General features: G+C 36.9%; 1 protein-coding gene across 1 annotated transcript; it reads left to right on the forward strand.

The window, feature by feature from the left end:
* Nucleotides 1-2,801: 2,801 nt before the first annotated feature.
* On the forward strand, nt 2,802-4,262 carry LOC141615321 (PLAT domain-containing protein 1-like). The gene is made up of 2 exons (XM_074433726.1): nt 2,802-2,944; nt 3,537-4,262. Exons 1-2 carry the CDS (start codon nt 2,864-2,866, stop codon nt 3,951-3,953), a joined length of 498 nt encoding a protein of 165 aa, XP_074289827.1. The 5' UTR covers nt 2,802-2,863; the 3' UTR covers nt 3,954-4,262.
* The last annotated feature ends 14,935 nt before the right edge of the window (nt 4,263-19,197 follow it).

The following is a 19,197-nucleotide window of genomic DNA, read 5'->3' on the forward strand; positions in this document are numbered from 1 at the left end:
GTACCAGCCCGGGCCGCCTAGGGTAGTCCCCCGAAGGTGGTGAATCCGGCGAAAGAGGTTCACCGTTGGGGCCTCCCCTTTAAAAAGGCACAACCATACAAAGCCAACAATCGTCCTGATGGCCAATGGATGCAGTTGGGCCACGGCGACGTTCATGGCTTTAATTATAGCAGCAACGTATTCATTCAGAGGAAACCGGAGCCCATACTCCAGGTGTCTGATGTATACGCCGATACAACCCTCGGGAGGGCAACAGACGGCTTGACCCTCCTCAGGGATAACAATTTTATACCCCCTGCCGAAGGAGTAATGGTCTTCAAAAAGTTCAGAACCGGAACAACTGGCGAACTTGTTCGTCCAGGCACGATCAGGACTGATCGAACAGGCGTCACCGTGCCACGAGAACTGCGGCCTCTTTACGACAGAAGGGGTCGCCTCATCATCGTCATCATCAATACCCTCCAAAAAGCTCTCATCAATTTCAGGAGAAGGAGACCTGGGGCCTCCGAACCTTATCGGGGTGACGGCCAGTGGCTCCTGCTCACCAGGATACGGCGGTTCACCCCCCGGCGCAGAGGTACTGAGTTGAACATCCGCAGAAGACATGGTAACAATAAATATTTAACAATTAAAAGTTGGGGAAATTTGTTTGTTTACCTTGGGAAAAGTGCTACGCCGAGTAACGCTTTGAAGACTAGAGAGAAATTCCTTCGAAAAACTAAGAGAGGGAAAATGTTTTTCGAGAAAGTGAATTTTTGGTGGCCAAAATCAGGGGCTAACTGCTCTATTTATAGAGCAAAGCCCATGAAACGGACCAATCAGGGCAAAGCCCATGAAGCGTCAACCAATCAACACCGAGCCACGTGTCAAGCATGCAGCCACGCTCCTTGGCAGAATGCCAATCGACGTATCTTCTTCAACACGCTCCTTGGTATCTACTTGCCAAACGGCCCGCTGATCAACCTAGCTTGGCAGCACCGGCCGGGGGCAATCAAAAGCATACGGCACTCTCAACGTTGGTCTCGGCCAGCGCCATTTTCTTTTCCACATCGGATGTCCATTACACAACCATGTGGAGGGGGGATATGGTACGGCCGAACGAAGCAAGCCGAGGAAGAGGATGCCGGGGAATAAATTTCAACTTGCGCAGAATACGCTCAAAACTCATCGAAGGTCCATACCACGGCATAGACTACGCTGGGGGCAAATTGATGGGGCATATTCTGCACCCGCTGACCGAGTCAACATATTGAGCAAGGTCAAAGACAAAAGACAGCAAGTCAACGTATTAGACAGCCTAACCGACGCAGCCTGTCGGCCTGTCACTTGGGTCTCGGCTAGGCAACTAGCCAGCCGGGAGGCATATCCGCGTACTCATATCCAAGACCCCTCGGTATGGAGTCAACAAGGCCAGCCGGCCTACCATGGGTCTCTCGGCCGAGGGTAGAACGGTCTTTCCACCTGCTAGCCACTTGGCCACTACGTGACAAAAGGTGAAAGTCTAAAAATACTCCTCAATCCACATTGAGAAAACGATCTACAATTCATCCTAAAACTCACTATTAATCTGGTATAAACTCTCTTATCTCTCTACAATATACTTTGCCAAGTAACACACAACTTAATCTCTTTAAGTTTACTGACTTGAGCGTCGGAGTGAGTACGCTCGGTACCAAGCCGAGCCCTCAGTTTGTTCATCTTAAACAGGAAAGAGCGAAAGGAAGAGTCAAGCAAAGACATCATTCATCAAGCTTACGTGGTCACAAATCCTGCTCCGGAATTACACCCGGAACAACATGAACAAAGTATATCGACCCCGATTACCATTTTACCCTAACTTGGTGCTTACACGTTTATTATACTCCCTCCAATTCATCATAATGATCTCCTTTGAGATGGACACAATACTTAAGAAAAATGAATAAAAATGAACAAAGAACAAATGTGGGGTTTGTTGATAGGAGATAGAGATGAATTATTATGAGTTAAATAAGGAGTTGTGGGACCAAAACATTAAGGAAAGTAATAAAATAAGAGTAAAAAAGTTGTGTGGGGTTTGGTAATGGGAGAGAGTGATGAATAAAATAAGAGTAAAAGTTACCAAAAAAAGAAAAGGGGAACATTACTTGAATAATCCGTTTCGGGAAATAGAGAACATTATAGCAAATTGGAGTGAGTATTTTTTTTGGTGAAATGCTTATTAAAATAAACCATATAACTCATACACCATACATTATACTCAGTTAAGATCACCTGTCTCACTTTTATGTCTCATCTCATGTCCCACTACCTTAAGATCTTGACACATCACACATAAGATAATAGAAATGGTAATAATATATATCATAGTGATTATGTGTCAATAGGAAAAGTGATGAGACACAAGATAAGACACAAAATGGGATAGAAGATCTGCACTGCATTATACTCTTTCCGTCCCGATCATTTGTTATCCTATGGTTTTGACACAAAGACCAAGGAAAAGGGAAAGAGCCAATTACTAAATGACAAGTTGAATAAATTGAGTGTGAATGATGAAATTAGATAGAAGAGGAGTACATCATAATATGACTTTTTCAACAAGGACATATGTACGTTTATTACATTTTTTTATGTTTATGTAACAAAAAACGTTGTACTTACTAAGTTGAATAGTTGTGACTCCGTACTTGATACATCAGTGATTTATTTTATTTTTATTTTTTTTTTGGTGAAAAAATATTTTAAAAATATAATCTTCAAATTTTTGGTGTCCACTTTTCCTATAAAAGGCTATGATAATTGGTTATCAATCCACAACTTAAAATATTCAACAAATAACACAAACAAATAAACGAGTTTATATTAACAAAAAATAACAGTCATGGCATCATGTGGTGCATGTTTAAATGCTCTTATGTTCATGCTTCTCCTCTCTTTTGCTTGCGTTGCTCACTCAGATAGGGTAATAATTTAGTTTCAACTATAAAAGTTTATAGTTAAGCATCTCAACTCAAATATTGTTAATTTTTCTGTTAACTTTTACTTCTCTGACAAATTAAAATGTGTATGTATTTTATCTGCTTTTTTACGGTAACAGGAAATATAACGGTGTTAACGTTAAGGTCCTTAACTGACGATAATTTTAAAGTTGAATCTCTTAACTAAAAAACTTCAATAGTATAGGTCCTTCTTACCTTGGTGTTAACTCATCTTAAAATACCCAAAATGCTCTAATTAGCCTCTTTTAAATGTTTAGTCTTTACATTTTTGATTAATTTTTTTGTAATAATTTGTCATGTCATTAACATAAACATTGTTTACTCGATCGTAAACATGTTTTTTTTTACAAAATTTAAATGGTTTTAAAATATGAATTTTAGTAGTTTGGGTATTTTGAGAACATTTTAGTAAGTTTAAACGTATCAGATGTTTCAAAAAACATAGGGGTACCACGTAAAATTCGAAAAAACACAGTTTACCACATAGAAAAACCTTTTTTTTGATTATTTTTTTTTCTTATATATGTGTGAGTATATTTGTTGATATGGTTGCAGGGAAACTGTGTGTACAGTATATACGTGAAGACAGTAGATGAGACATCTGCAGGAACAGATGCGAAGGTGAACCTAAAGCTATATGACAACCAAGGTAATATGGTGGAAATAGCAGACCTTGAATTGTTTGGACTTATGCCTAAAGGTCACAACTATTTCGAGCCTAATAATTTGGATGCATTCGCTATCCGAACTAAATGCTTAGCTAACCTCATTTGCAAAATCGAGTTGAGCCACGACAATACTGGTGATAATCCTGCTTGGAAAGTCGATTACGTGGACGTCACCACTGCTGTTCCCCAAATATATTGCACAACCAAGGACTTTGACATTGACGACATAATCTCGCCTATTGTTGTAAGGGACACCTGTGGCGGTGTTAAGGAATCCGTTCTCAAAATGCTAGACCTTGCTTGAGGGACATAACTTGGGTAAGAGTTAATGCAACTTAAAAGTTGCTTATCAAGATGTTTACCTAATATATCAACCATCGTGTCAGTTCGTGTTTTAGTTAATTTAGTACTACTCCGTATGAATGAATGAATGAATAAATAAGGTTGATTACATTATCATAAATTGTGCATATCAGCGATTTTCTATCGGATTCATCACATACAAATAATCATGGGAACTGGATACCTTGAAACAATCTAGCTACTGCTATAGTACCGGCTGGTGAGGTTCGGTCTAGTCAACAGGTTTACAAAAACAGGTAACTGGTTTTTAGTCCGGTCTTGTACCCTGTCCGGTCTTTGGATAAACAAAAAGATGGAGACTGGTTTTAGTTCCGGTTCGATCAAGTCCAACTTGAAAAAAAAAGGCACAAAAAACCTTTCTTGCCAAACCGGACCGATCCAAATCCAAAAAAAACCTACCAAACCAGATCGCATAAAATATTAAAAACATGACAATCTCTAAATTAAGGTCTGGAAATTTTAAAATGAAGATGATAGACGTAGGGGCGGCCAATGAGTTCGGGAGGCCCTGTACCGAATATAAATTGGAGGCCCCAAAACTTAAATTAAATTACAATTTATTTGCGCTCCTAAACGAAAATTATTGATCACTGTTCACCGACTCACAGTAATTGATACGAATCAAAAGGGATTTTTTTTTTTGAAAAAAGGAAATGCTACGATATATTTTAGGCATTTGTAAATAAAACAAATTATAAAATAGTATAATCTGACACCATAAAACGGTTCATTTTTATAAAATAACTATTTATTTAATGCTAACAATGATTTGTTTTTACTTAATAAAATCGTCTCACAATATAATACCTTTTAATATAATAATTATTGTAAAAAGTTGAAAGATAAAATTGTCACAAAAAAAACACAAAAATAAAAAGGGTAAAAGTGTTTATAAAAATTCTGACTGATGTGTAATAGTTTACTACTATTGTGTAGACTATAAACCAATTACATAATAATAAAAAAAAAGTGGGGAAAGTGGGAAACAAAGAAGCAGAATAGTAGATGTCTTCTACACCGAGTATGATTTTTGACTGTATGTAGGGATTTGGCTCAAAATTTTGAGGCCCTATTTGCCGTTGGGCCCCGGTGCAAAGAGCTGAAATGCTCCCCCTCTTGGCCGCCCATGGATAGACGAATGTTGTACTCCGAATAATACAATAAACATACATAAACAAGAAAGTACCTAACGCGTTCACCTTGAGGGACCCTTCACCATTATTGTCCTCACCGTATAGGTGTAAAGAGCTCGAAATATTTTATACATGAATCCATGAACACAATAAGAAGACAGGACGCATTAGGCACAAAATTTAGTGGCAAAACCAATACCCATTTTTACTTGAGGGGTCTTTCACAAGGTGAAAGGGGAATACGGATGCTCGAGTGACGATACAACACGTCCTGCATTAGATGATAGAAAACATATAAGAATTACAAGCATGGTGTAAACTGTAATAAGCTAACATAGGAAAAGGATTTTGGGTGATTATTGCGAACAAAAGAGGCCAGAGAAGACGTTACTAAACACAGAGAACATACAAGAATTACAAGCATGGTGGTGTAAACTGTAAAATAAACTTGGCAATTCAAAAAGAATATGAGGTGGGAGCGTTATTGACTAAATGTGATTTGGTGCAAATGTAATGTAATGTCTTGAATTTAGATTAGATTTTAGATCATTGTACAACAAAGACAATAATAAATTGTGCAATAATTCAAACATAGAGTAACTTCAAGATAAATCTAACAAGATCTCACATGACTATATTTTGTCTCATAGATTAAGAATAATATCAAAGATTTCCTACGATCATAAATAATGCCAAAAATCAACGGTTACTTTTGGTGTGGTATGGAGCCATGGAGTGAGTATAAAACAACAATAATAGAGTACTTTAAGTAAACTGCATAAAAATGTCAAACCGTCTTAAACTTCTATAATAGTACTCAGTATATTTTGATTTTTCAATAATAAATTTGCCAATGTTCAAATTAGTAAGACATTCAAACTTGAATGGTTAAACGAATGTCGAAGAAAGGTAATGAAACGTGCGATATCTATGGAAGTCGTTGATTCTTTGACTCGTTTTATCTTAAGACGGATACGGATATATCCTCTTAAGAGACTTATTGATTTTTTTTTTTTTTCTGCTACACCAAAATCTAAAATCTAGGTCGGCCAGGACATATCTCTTTATAATTTAAGAGCCAATAAAATCATAGAGTTGCATGGTACGTTTTTTCAATTGTATTGTAATGTCCATGTCACATTAATACATAACCCCCGTACCAAAAAAAAAAAAAAAAAAAAAAAAAAAAAAAAAAATATACATAACCCGTCTTTTTATAGAATCCAAACAAGGAATGGTCCTTCCAACGAAAACCATATATGAAGATACACGACATCGTTGTATAAGAGAATTACCGATGAAGATATTACTATGATTCTAAATCTGGCATTATCCCAAGAAAAATGACAATTCTTTTATATAGAATCCAATAAAGGAATGGCCCTCTCAACGAGAACCACATACGAAGATATTACTATTCATTATGTAAAACGTGACGAACTATTCATTCATTCAATTAGGGTTTCATCTAATTACAAATACAACAACTTTGATGGACGATTCTAAAAACTCAAAAACTCGAATTTCCATCATGAAAGAGAATTTCAAACTTCATAGTCTTGTAAGGGCATAAGGCTAATCATCAGACAATTCGTCTCTTGTAAGACGGTTTTACACTATAGGTTACAAAAACTAAAAAAAAAAAAAAAAAAAAAAAAGCAATTTGAGGAAAATCACCAGGCAATTTAATGACGATTAACAATAAACAATTCCGCCCGCAAGGGTAGTCTAGTGGCTAAAACTCCCAAGGTCTCAATTCCGCCCGAGGTTTACTAGTACGCACTGAAGTTAGCGGCTACAAATTACCCCGTCACCCAAAAAAAACCAATTCCTAAATTTTGCAGAACTAAAGGGAGAAATTATAACCTCGTAAAAAGCGGAACCTCCGTGCTCCATCACCACTGCCGCCACCGTCACCGCCACCTTTACCCATTATTTAATCGTGAATTATGAACGACTGTCAAGTGCTTCGAATCCAACGTACTTGCTTACTTTCCCAGGCATATTTTTATTTTTATTTATATGTTGAGAATACTTTTTCTTCTAGTTTTAGGAAGACTTAACCTTAGGTGGTTAGTTTAGGATTAGGTTAATAATTTTACATGTCTAGTTAAGCTAAATCTTAGGTGGTTAGTTTAGGATTAGGTTAGTAATTTTACATGTCTAGTTAAGTTGTTACTTATTCTAGTTCATTGGATTAAAGAAGTGTTAAAACTCCAAAATGTAATTGATAAGTCTCGTGACCTCTTTTTTTTTTGGAAGGAAGTAGTACTTTAAATTAAAACCACAAACAAAAGGGTTACAGAGTTCGGGGACATCACGGGGGAGGGTCGGGGGGGAGCGGTTCTCGTGACCTCTTGGTTCACATATATTTGCTATTACCATTGTAACACATCAATCTCTTTATTAAACTTGTAAATCTATTGTTATATGTATGTGTAAAATCTGAGTTATAATAATATTTACCTATAATAACTATTATTAAATATATACTTTTAGTTTATATTCAATGTAATGTATTTGCTGAGTTAGTTAAATGCACTTGGAAAAAATTGAACAAAATATTTTATTTACTTATGGTTATTATTACTTGTACCTATATTTACATTTAATGTATCTCCAATATACATATCGCCTTTATTTAACGATTTTTTTAATCAAAAAAATATTCTTCTAAAAATGTAAAAATATTTGAATGATAAAAAAAATAATTTTTTAACTATTTTTCCAAATATAATATATAAATATTAATATTTTAATAAAATTCTTGATTTATCTTCGACCCAGTCGATCCATTCGAGTAGTGTCTCGACCCTAAAATAACGAGTCGTTTTGAAAAGTGCGGGTCAAACGGGCTGTCGGGTCAAAAGTTTCGGGTCTTGACCCTGGAAAAACGAGTCGGATCGGGTCAAGCCGGAATTTGACAGGTCTAATTAAATATATAATATAGGTCCATATAATACTTATTTTAGTTTAATATATCATACGGAGTATCAGACTAATATTATTTTAGTATAATATTTCGTAATTATTTAAATATATAACTCTAATACATTTAGATAATAAACTAATATAATATTTAATATGATAAAATTAAGCAAAAAAAATTAACAAAAATTTGATAAATTTATTTAAATATATATGCTTGATAAAATTGTGTAACTAGCAAATAACTCAATAAATAGTGAAAATAATTGTAGCAATAGTTCATGTAATAAATATGATATCATATATTTGAGTGGTAAGAGTAACACTAATAAAAGCCAGAATAGTGAAAGTCATAGTAGCAAGAATGAGAATAGTGAAATTAATAGTATTAAGTAGTTAAAAAAATATTGATGGCGGGAGTAGTGAAAGTAATGATGAGTGAAACAAATGTTATAAAAGTAATAATAGGAACAATGGAGAAAGTATGAAAAACTAGCTAACAATTCGGTTTAAGAAAATATTTTATTTATGTTCCGGGTGTAATTCCGAGCGGGATTGTGACCACTTGAGCTTGTAGAATGATGTCGTTGCTCGTCTCTTCCTTTCACTCTTTCCCGTAAAGATGAACAAACTGAGGGCTCGGCTTGGTACCGAGCGTACTCACTCCGACGCTCAAGTCAGTAAACTTAGAGAGATAAGTTGTGTGTTAACTTGGCAAAGTATATTGTAGAGAGATAAGGGAGTTTATACCAGATATTCCAGTTAGTTTCTCAATGAGAGATGATGAGTATTTATAGACTTTCACCTTTTGTCACGTAGTGGCCAAGTGGCGTAGCGTGGAAAGATCTGTCTTACCCTCGGCCGAGGGACCCATGACAGGTCGGCGGGCCTGGTTGACTCCATGCCGAGGGGACTGGATGTGAGTACCGGGCGGCGGATAGTCCTCCGGAACCTCAACGTATACCCACCGCCCCTTCCAGTCCTTGCAAGATGTCAGCTTAGAGACGGTGATATAACCTGGCTCAGTCTGTATACTGTACCAGCCCGGGCCGCCTAGGGTAGTCCCCCGAAGGTGGTGAATCCGGCGAAAGAGGTTCACCGTTGGGGCCTCCCCTTTAAAAAGGCACAACCATACAAAGCCAACAATCGTCCTGATGGCCAATGGATGCAGTTGGGCCACGGCGACGTTCATGGCTTTAATTATAGCAGCAACGTATTCATTCAGAGGAAACCGGAGCCCATACTCCAGTGTCGATGTATACGCCGATACAGCCCTTGGGAGGGCAACAGACCGCCTGACCCTCCTCGGGGATAACAATTTTATACCCCCTGCCGAAGGAGTAATGGTCTTCAAAAAGTTCAGAACCGGAACAACTGGCGAACTTGTTCGTCCAGGCACGATCAGGACTGATCGAACAGGCGTCACCGTGCCACGAGAACTGCGGCCTCTTTACGACAGAAGGGGTCGCCTCATCATCGTCATCATCAATACCCTCCAAAAAGCTCTCATCAATTTCAGGAGAAGGAGACCTGGGGCCTCCGAACCTTATCGGGGTGACGGCCAGTGGCTCCTGCTCACCAGGATACGGCGGTTCACCCCCCGGCGCAGAGGTACTGAGTTGAACATCCGCAGAAGACATGGTAACAATAAATATTTAACAATTAAAAGTTGGGGAAATTTGTTTGTTTACCTTGGGAAAAGTGCTACGCCGAGTAACGCTTTGAAGACTAGAGAGAAATTCCTTCGAAAAACTAAGAGAGGGAAAATGTTTTTCGAGAAAGTGAATTTTTGGTGGCCAAAATCAGGGGCTAACTGCTCTATTTATAGAGCAAAGCCCATGAAACGGACCAATCAGGGCAAAGCCCATGAAGCGTCAACCAATCAACACCGAGCCACGTGTCAAGCATGCAGCCACGCTCCTTGGCAGAATGCCAATCGACGTATCTTCTTCAACACGCTCCTTGGTATCTACTTGCCAAACGGCCCGCCGATCAACCTAGCTTGGCGGACCGGCCGGGGCAATCAAAAGCATACGGCACTCTCAACGTTGGTCTCGGCCAGCGCCATTTTCTTTTCCACATCGGATGTCCATTACACAACCATGTGGAGGGGGGATATGGTACGGCCTGAACAGAAGCAAGCCGAGGAAGAGGATGCCGGGGAATAAATTTCAACTTGCGCAGAATACGCTCAAAACTCATCGAAGGTCCATACCACGGCATAGACTACGCTGGGGGCAAATTGATGGGGCATATTCTGCACCCGCTGACCGAGTCAACATATTGAGCAAGGTCAAAGACAAAAGACAGCAAGTCAACGTATTAGACAGCCTAACCGACGCAGCCTGACTGTCGGCTGTCACTGGGTCTCGGCTAGGCAACTAGCCAGCGGGAGGGCATATCCGCGTACTCATATCCAAGACCCCTCGGTATGGAGTCAACAAGGCCACCCGTAGGCCCTACCATGGGTCTCTCGGCCGAGGGTAGAACGGTCTTTCCACCTGCTAGCCACTTGGCCACTACGTGACAAAAGGTGAAAGTCTAAAAATACTCCTCAATCCACATTGAGAAAACGATCTACAATTCATCCTAAAACTCACTATTAATCTGGTATAAACTCTCTTATCTCTCTACAATATACTTTGCCAAGTAACACACAACTTAATCTCTTTAAGTTTACTGACTTGAGCGTCGGAGTGAGTACGCTCGGTACCAAGCCGAGCCCTCAGTTTGTTCATCTTAAACAGGAAAGAGCGAAAGGAAGAGTCAAGCAAAGACATCATTCATCAAGCTTACGTGGTCACAAATCCTGCTCCGGAATTACACCCGGAACAACATGAACAAAGTATATCGACCCCGATTACCATTTTACCCTAACTTGGTGCTTACACGTTTATTATACTCCCTCCAATTCATCATAATGATCTCCTTTGAGATGGACACAATACTTAAGAAAAATGAATAAAAATGAACAAAGAACAAATGTGGGGTTTGTTTATAGGAGATAGAGATGAATTATTATGAGTTAAATAAGGAGTTGTGGGACCAAAACATTAAGGAAAGTAATAAAATAAGAGTAAAAAAGTTGTGTGGGGTTTGGTAATGGGAGAGAGTGATGAATAAAATAAGAGTAAAAGTTACCAAAAAAGAAAAGGGGAACATTACTTGAATAATCCGTTTCGGGAAATAGAGAACATTATAGCAAATTGGAGTGAGTATTTTTTTTGGTGAAATGCTTATTAAAATAAACCATATAACTCATACACCATACATTATACTCGATTAAGATCACTGTCTCACTTTTATGTCTCATCTCATGTCCCACTACCTTAAGATCTTGACACATCACACATAAGATAATAGAAATGGTAATAATATATATCATAGTGATTATGTGTCAATAGGAAAAGTGATGAGACACAAGATAAGACACAAAATGGGATAGAAGATCTCACTTTGCATTATACTCTTTCCGTCCCGATCATTTGTTATCCTATGGTTTTGACACAAAGACCAAGGAAAAGGGAAAGAGCCAATTACTAAATGACAAGTTGAATAAATTGAGTGTGAATGATGAAATTAGATAGAAGAGGAGTACATCATAATATGACTTTTTCAACAAGGACATATGTACGTTTATTACATTTTTTTATGTTTATGTAACAAAAAACGTTGTACTTACTAAGTTGAATAGTTGTGACTCCGTACTTGATACATCAGTGATTTATTTTATTTTTATTTTTTTTTTTTGGTGAAAAAATATTTTAAAAATATAATCTTCAAATTTTTGGTGTCCACTTTTCCTATAAAAGGCTATGATAATTGGTTATCAATCCACAACTTAAAATATTCAACAAATAACACAAACAAATAAACGAGTTTATATTAACAAAAAATAACAGTCATGGCATCATGTGGTGCATGTTTAAATGCTCTTATGTTCATGCTTCTCCTCTCTTTTGCTTGCGTTGCTCACTCAGATAGGGTAATAATTTAGTTTCAACTATAAAAGTTTATAGTTAAGCATCTCAACTCAAATATTGTTAATTTTTCTGTTAACTTTTACTTCTCTGACAAATTAAAATGTGTATGTATTTTATCTGCTTTTTTACGGTAACAGGAAATATAACGGTGTTAACGTTAAGGTCCTTAACTGACGATAATTTTAAAGTTGAATCTCTTAACTAAAAAACTTCAATAGTATAGGTCCTTCTTACCTTGGTGTTAACTCATCTTAAAATACCCAAAATGCTCTAATTAGCCTCTTTTAAATGTTTAGTCTTTACATTTTTGATTAATTTTTTTGTAATAATTTGTCATGTCATTAACATAAACATTGTTTACTCGATCGTAAACATGTTTTTTTTTACAAAATTTAAATGGTTTTAAAATATGAATTTTAGTAGTTTGGGTATTTTGAGAACATTTTAGTAAGTTTAAACGTATCAGATGTTTCAAAAAACATAGGGGTACCACGTAAAATTCGAAAAAACACAGTTTACCACATAGAAAAACCTTTTTTTGATTATTTTTTTTTCTTATATATGTGTGAGTATATTTGTTGATATGGTTGCGGGAAACCGTGTGTACAAAAGATATATACGTGAAGACAAGAGATGAGACATCTGCGAAAGTCTGCGAAGGTGAACCTAAAGCTATATGACAACCAAGGTAATATGGTGGAAATAGCAGACCTTGAATTGTTTGGACTTATGCCTAAAGGTCACAACTATTTCGAGCCTAATAATTTGGATGCATTCGCTATCCGAACTAAATGCTTAGCTAACCTCATTTGCAAAATCGAGTTGAGCCACGACAATACCGGTGATAATCCCGCTTGGAAAGTCGATTACGTGGACGTCACCACTGCTGTTCCCCAAATATATTGCACAACCAAGGACTTTGACATTGACGACATAATCTCGCCTATTGTTGTAAGGGACACCTGTGGCGGTGTTAAGGAATCCGTTCTCAAAATGCTAGACCTTGCTTGAGGGACATAACTTGGGTAAGAGTTAATGCAACTTAAAAGTTGCTTATCAAGATGTTTACCTAATATATCAACCATCGTGTCAGTTCGTGTTTTAGTTAATTTAGTACTACTCCGTATGAATGAATGAATGAATAAATAAGGTTGATTACATTATCATAAATTGTGCATATCAGCGATTTTCTATCGGATTCATCACATACAAATAATCATGGGAACTGGATACCTTGAAACAATCTAGCTACTTTGCTATAGTACCTACTGGTGAGGTTCGGTCTAGTCAACAGTTTACAAAAACAGAATCGGTTTTTAGTCCGGTCTTGTACCCTGTCCGGTCTTTGGATAAACAAAAAGATGGAGACTGGTTTTAGTTCCGGTTCGATCAAGTCCAACTTGAAAAAAAAAGCACAAAAACCTTTCTTGCCAAACCGGTCCGATCCAAATCCAAGAAAAACCTACCAAACCAGATCGCATAAAATATTAAAAACATGACAATCTCTAAATTAAGGTCCTGAAATTTTAAAATGAAGATGATAGACGTAGGGGCGGCCAATGAGTTCGGGAGGCCCTGTCAATATAAATTGGAGGCCCCAAAACTTAAATTAAATTACAATTTATTTGCGCTCCTAAACGAAAATTATTGATCACTGTTCACCGACTCACGGTAATTGATACGAATCAAAAGGGATTTTTTTTTTTGAAAAAAGGAAATGCTACGATATATTTTAGGCATTTGTAAATAAAACAAATTATAAAATAGTATAATCTGACACCATAAAACGGTTCATTTTTATAAAATAACTATTTATTTAATGCTAACAATGATTTGTTTTTACTTAATAAAATCGTCTCACAATATAATACCTTTTAATATAATAATTATTGTAAAAAGTTGAAAGATAAAATTGTCACAAAAAAAACACAAAAATAAAAAGGGTAAAAGTGTTTATAAAAATTAATCGATGTGTAATAGTTTACTACTATTGTGTAGACTATAAACCAATTACATAATAATAAAAAAAAAAGTGGGGAAAGTGGGAAACAAAGAAGCGAAATAGTAGATGTCTTCTACACCGAGTATGATTTTTGATCAGTATGTAGGGATTTGGCTCAAAATTTTGAGGCCCTATTTGCCGTTGGGCCCCGGTGCAAAGAGCTGAAATGCTCCCCCTCTTGGCCGCCCATGGATAGACGAATGTTGTACTCCGAATAATACAATAAACATACATAAACAAGAAAGTACCTAACGCGTTCACCTTGAGGGACCCTTCACCATTATTGTCCTCACTGTATAGGTGTAAAGAGCTCAGAATATTTTATACATGAATCCATGAACACAATAAGAAGACAGGACGCATTAGGCACAAAATTTAGTGGCAAAACCAATACCCATTTTTACTTGAGGGGTCTTTCACAAGGTGAAAGGGGAATACGGATGCTCGAGTGACGATACAACACGTCCTGCATTAGATGATAGAAAACATATAAGAATTACAAGCATGGTGTAAAACTCAGTAATAAGCTAACATAGGAAAAGGATTTTGGGTGATTATTGCGAACAAAAGAGGCCAGAGAAGACGTTACTAAACACAGAGAACATACAAGAATTACAAGCATGGTGGTGTAAACTGTAAAATAAACTTGGCAATTCAAAAAGAATATGAGGTGGGAGCGTTATTGACTAAATGTGATTTGGTGCAAATGTAATGTAATGTCTTGAATTTAGATTAGATTTTAGATCATTGTACAACAAAGACAATAATAAATTGTGCAATAATTCAAACATAGAGTAACTTCAAGATAAATCTAACAAGATCTCACATGACTATATTTTGTCTCATAGATTAAGAATAATATCAAAGATTTCCTACGATCATAAATAATGCCAAAAATCAACGGTTACTTTTGGTGTGGTATGGAGCCATGGAGTGAGTATAAAACAACAATAATAGAGTACTTTAAGTAAACTGCATAAAAATGTCAAACCGTCTTAAACTTCTATAATAGTACTCAGTATATTTTGATTTTTCAATAATAAATTTGCCAATGTTCAAATTAGTAAGACATTCAAACTTGAATGGTTAAACGAATGTCGAAGAAAGGTAGTGAAACGTGCGATATCTATGGAAGTCGTTGATTCTTTGACTCGTTTTATCTTAAGACGGATACGGATATATCCTCTTAAGAGACTTATTGATATTTTTTTTTTTTTTCTGCTACACCAAAATCTAAAATCTAGGTCGGCCAGGACATATCTCTTTATAATTTAAGAGCCAATAAAATCATAGAGTTGCATGGTACGTTTTTTCAATTGTATTGTAATGTCCATGTCACATTAATACATAACCCCCGTACCAAAAAAAAAAAAAAAAAAAAAAAAAAAAAAAAAAAAAAATATACATAACCCGTCTTTTTATAGAATCCAAACAAGGAATGGTCCTTCCAACGAAAACCATATATGAAGATACACGACATCGTTGTATAAGAGAATTACCGATGAAGATATTACTATGATTCTAAATCTGGCATTATCCCAAGAAAAATGACAATTCTTTTATATAGAATCCAATAAAGGAATGGCCCTCTCAACGAGAACCACATACGAAGATATTACTATTCATTATGTAAAACGTGACGAACTATTCATTCATTCAATTAGGGTTTCATCTAATTACAAATACAACAACTTTGATGGACGATTCTAAAAACTCAAAAACTCGAATTTCCATCATGAAAGAGAATTTCAAACTTCATAGTCTTGTAAGGGCATAAGGCTAATCATCAGACAATTCGTCTCTTGTAAGACGGTTTTACACTATAGGTTACAAAAACTTAAAAAAAAAAAAAAAAAAAAAAAAAAGCAATTTGAGGAAAATCACCAGGCAATTTAATGACGATTAACAATAAACAATTCCGCCCGCAAGGGTAGTCTAGTGGCTAAAACTCCCAAGGTCTCAATTCCGCCCGAGGTTTACTAGTACGCACTGAAGTTAGCGGCTACAAATTACCCCGTCACCCAAAAAAAACCAATTCCTAAATTTTGCAGAACTAAAGGGAGAAATTATAACCTCGTAAAAAGCGGAACCTCCGTGCTCCACCACCACTGCCGCCACCGTCACCGCCACCTTTACCCATTATTTAATCGTGAATTATGAACGACTGTCAAGTGCTTCGAATCCAACGTACTTGCTTACTTTCCCAGGCATATTTTTATTTTTATTTATATGTTGAGAATACTTTTTCTTCTAGTTTTAGGAAGACTTAACCTTAGGTGGTTAGTTTAGGATTAGGTTAATAATTTTACATGTCTAGTTAAGCTAAATCTTAGGTGGTTAGTTTAGGATTAGGTTAGTAATTTTACATGTCTAGTTAAGTTGTTACTTATTCTAGTTCATTGGATTAAAGAAGTGTTAAAACTCCAAAATGTAATTGATAAGTCTCGTGACCTCTTTTTTTTTTGGAAGGAAGTAGTACTTTAAATTAAAACCACAAACAAAAGGGTTACAGAGTTCGGGGACATCACGGGGGAGGGTCGGGGGGGGGAGCGGTTCTCGTGACCTCTTGGTTCACATATATTTGCTATTACCATTGTAACACATCAATCTCTTTATTAAACTTGTAAATCTATTGTTATATGTATGTGTAAAATCTGAGTTATAATAATATTTACCTATAATAACTATTATTAAATATATACTTTTAGTTTATATTCAATGTAATGTATTTGCTGAGTTAGTTAAATGCACTTGGAAAAAATTGAACAAAATATTTTATTTACTTATGGTTATTCTTACTTGTACCTATATTTACATTTAATGTATCTCCAATATACATATCGCCTTTATTTAACGATTTTTTTAATCAAAAAAATATTCTTCTAAAAATGTAAAAATATTTGAATGATAAAAAAAATAATTTTTTAACTATTTTTCCAAATATAATATATAAATATTAATATTTTAATAAAATTCTTGATTTATCTTCGACCCAGTCGATCCATTCGAGTAGTGTCTCGACCCTAAAATAACGAGTCGTTTCGAAAAGTGCGGGTCAAACGGGTCATTTGTCGGGTCAAAAGTTTGGTCTTGACCCTGAAAAACGAGTCGGATCGGGTCAAGCCGAATTTGACAGTCTAATTAAATATATAATATAGGTCCATATAATACTTATTTTAGTTTAATATATCATACGGAGTATCAGACTAATATTATTTTAGTATAATATTTCGTAATTATTTAAATATATAACTCTAATACATTTAGATAATAAACTAATATAATATTTAATATGATAAAATTAAGCAAAAAAAATTAACAAAAATTTGATAAATTTATTTAAATATATATGCTTGATAAAATTGTGTAACTAGCAAATAACTCAATAAATAGTGAAAATAATTGTAGCAATAGTTCATGTAATAAATATGATATCATATATTTGAGTGGTAAGAGTAACACTAATAAAAGCCAGAATAGTGAAAGTCATAGTAGCAAGAATGAGAATAGTGAAATTAATAGTATTAAGTAGTTAAAAAAAATATTGATGGCGGGAGTAGTGAAAGTAACAAAGAGTGAAACAAATGTTATAAAAGTAACAAAGAGGAACAATGGAGAAAGTATGAAAAACTAGCTAACAATTCGGTTTAAGAAAATATTTTATTTATGTTCCGGGTGTAATTCCGGAGCAGGATTGTGACCACTTGAGCTTGTAGGATGATGTCGTTGCTTGTCTCTTCCTTTCACTCTTTCCTGTAAAGATGAACAAACTGAGGGCTCGGCTTGGTACCGAGCGTACTCACTCCGACGCTCAAGTCAGTAAACTTAGAGAGATAAGTTGTGTGTTAACTTGGCAAAGTATATTGTAGAGAGATAAGGGAGTTTATACCGGATATTCCGTTAGTTTCTCAATGAGAGATGATGAGTATTTATAGACTTTCACCTTTTGTCACGTAGTGCCAAGTGGCGTAGCGAGTGGAAAGATCGTCTTACCCTCGGCCGAGGGACCCATGCCGGGGCGGCAGGCCTGGTTGACTCCATGCCGAGGGGACTGGATGTGAGTACCGGGGCAGCGGATAGTCCTCCGGAACCTCAACGTATACCCACCGCCCCTTCCAGTCCTTGCAAGATGTCAGCTTAGAGACGGTGATATAACCTGGCTCAGTCTGTATACTGTACCAGCCCGGGCCGCCTAGGGTAGTCTCCCGAAGGTGGTGAATCCGGCGAAAGAGGTTCACCGTTGGGGCCTCCCCTTTAAAAAGGCACAACCATACAAAGCCAACAATCGTCCTGATGGCCAATGGATGCAGTTGGGTCACGGCGACGTTCATGGCTTTAATTATAGCAGCAACGTATTCATTCAGAGGAAACCGGAGCCCATACTCCAGGTGTCTGATGTATACGCCGATACAACCCTCGGGAGGGCAACAGACGGCCTGACCCTCCTCAGGGATAACAATTTTATACCCCCTGCCGAAGGAGTAATGGTCTTCAAAAAGTTCAGAACCGGAACAACTGGCGAACTTGTTCGTCCAGGCACGATCAGGACTGATCGAACAGGCGTCACCGTGCCACGAGAACTGCGGCCTCTTTACGACAGAAGGGGTCGCCTCATCATCGTCATCATCAATACCCTCCAAAAAGCTCTCATCAATTTCAGGAGAAGGAGACCTGGGGCCTCCGAACCTTATCGGGGTGACGGCCAGTGGCTCCTGCTCACCAGGATACGACGGTTCACCCCCCGGCGCAGAGGTACTGAGTTGAACATCCGCAGAAGACATGGTAACAATAAATATTTAACAATTAAAAGTTGGGGAAATTTGTTTGTTTACCTTGGGAAAAGTGCTACGCCGAGTAACGCTTTTGAAGACTAGAGAGAAATTCCTTCGAAAAACTAAGAGAGGGAAAATGTTTTTCGAGAAAGTGAATTTTTGGTGGCCAAAATCAGGGGCTAACTGCTCTATTTATAGAGCAAAGCCCATGAAACGGACCAATCAGGGCAAAGCCCATGAAGCGTCAACCAATCAACACCGAGCCACGTGTCAAGCATGCAGCCACGCTCCTTGGCAGAATGCCAATCGACGTATCTTCTTCAACACGCTCCTTGGTATCTACTTGCCAAACGGCCCGCTGATCAAC

The sequence above is a fragment of the Silene latifolia genome, chromosome 11 (genome assembly GCF_048544455.1).
Source record: "Silene latifolia isolate original U9 population chromosome 11, ASM4854445v1, whole genome shotgun sequence".
Classification (NCBI taxonomy): domain Eukaryota; kingdom Viridiplantae; phylum Streptophyta; class Magnoliopsida; order Caryophyllales; family Caryophyllaceae; genus Silene; species Silene latifolia.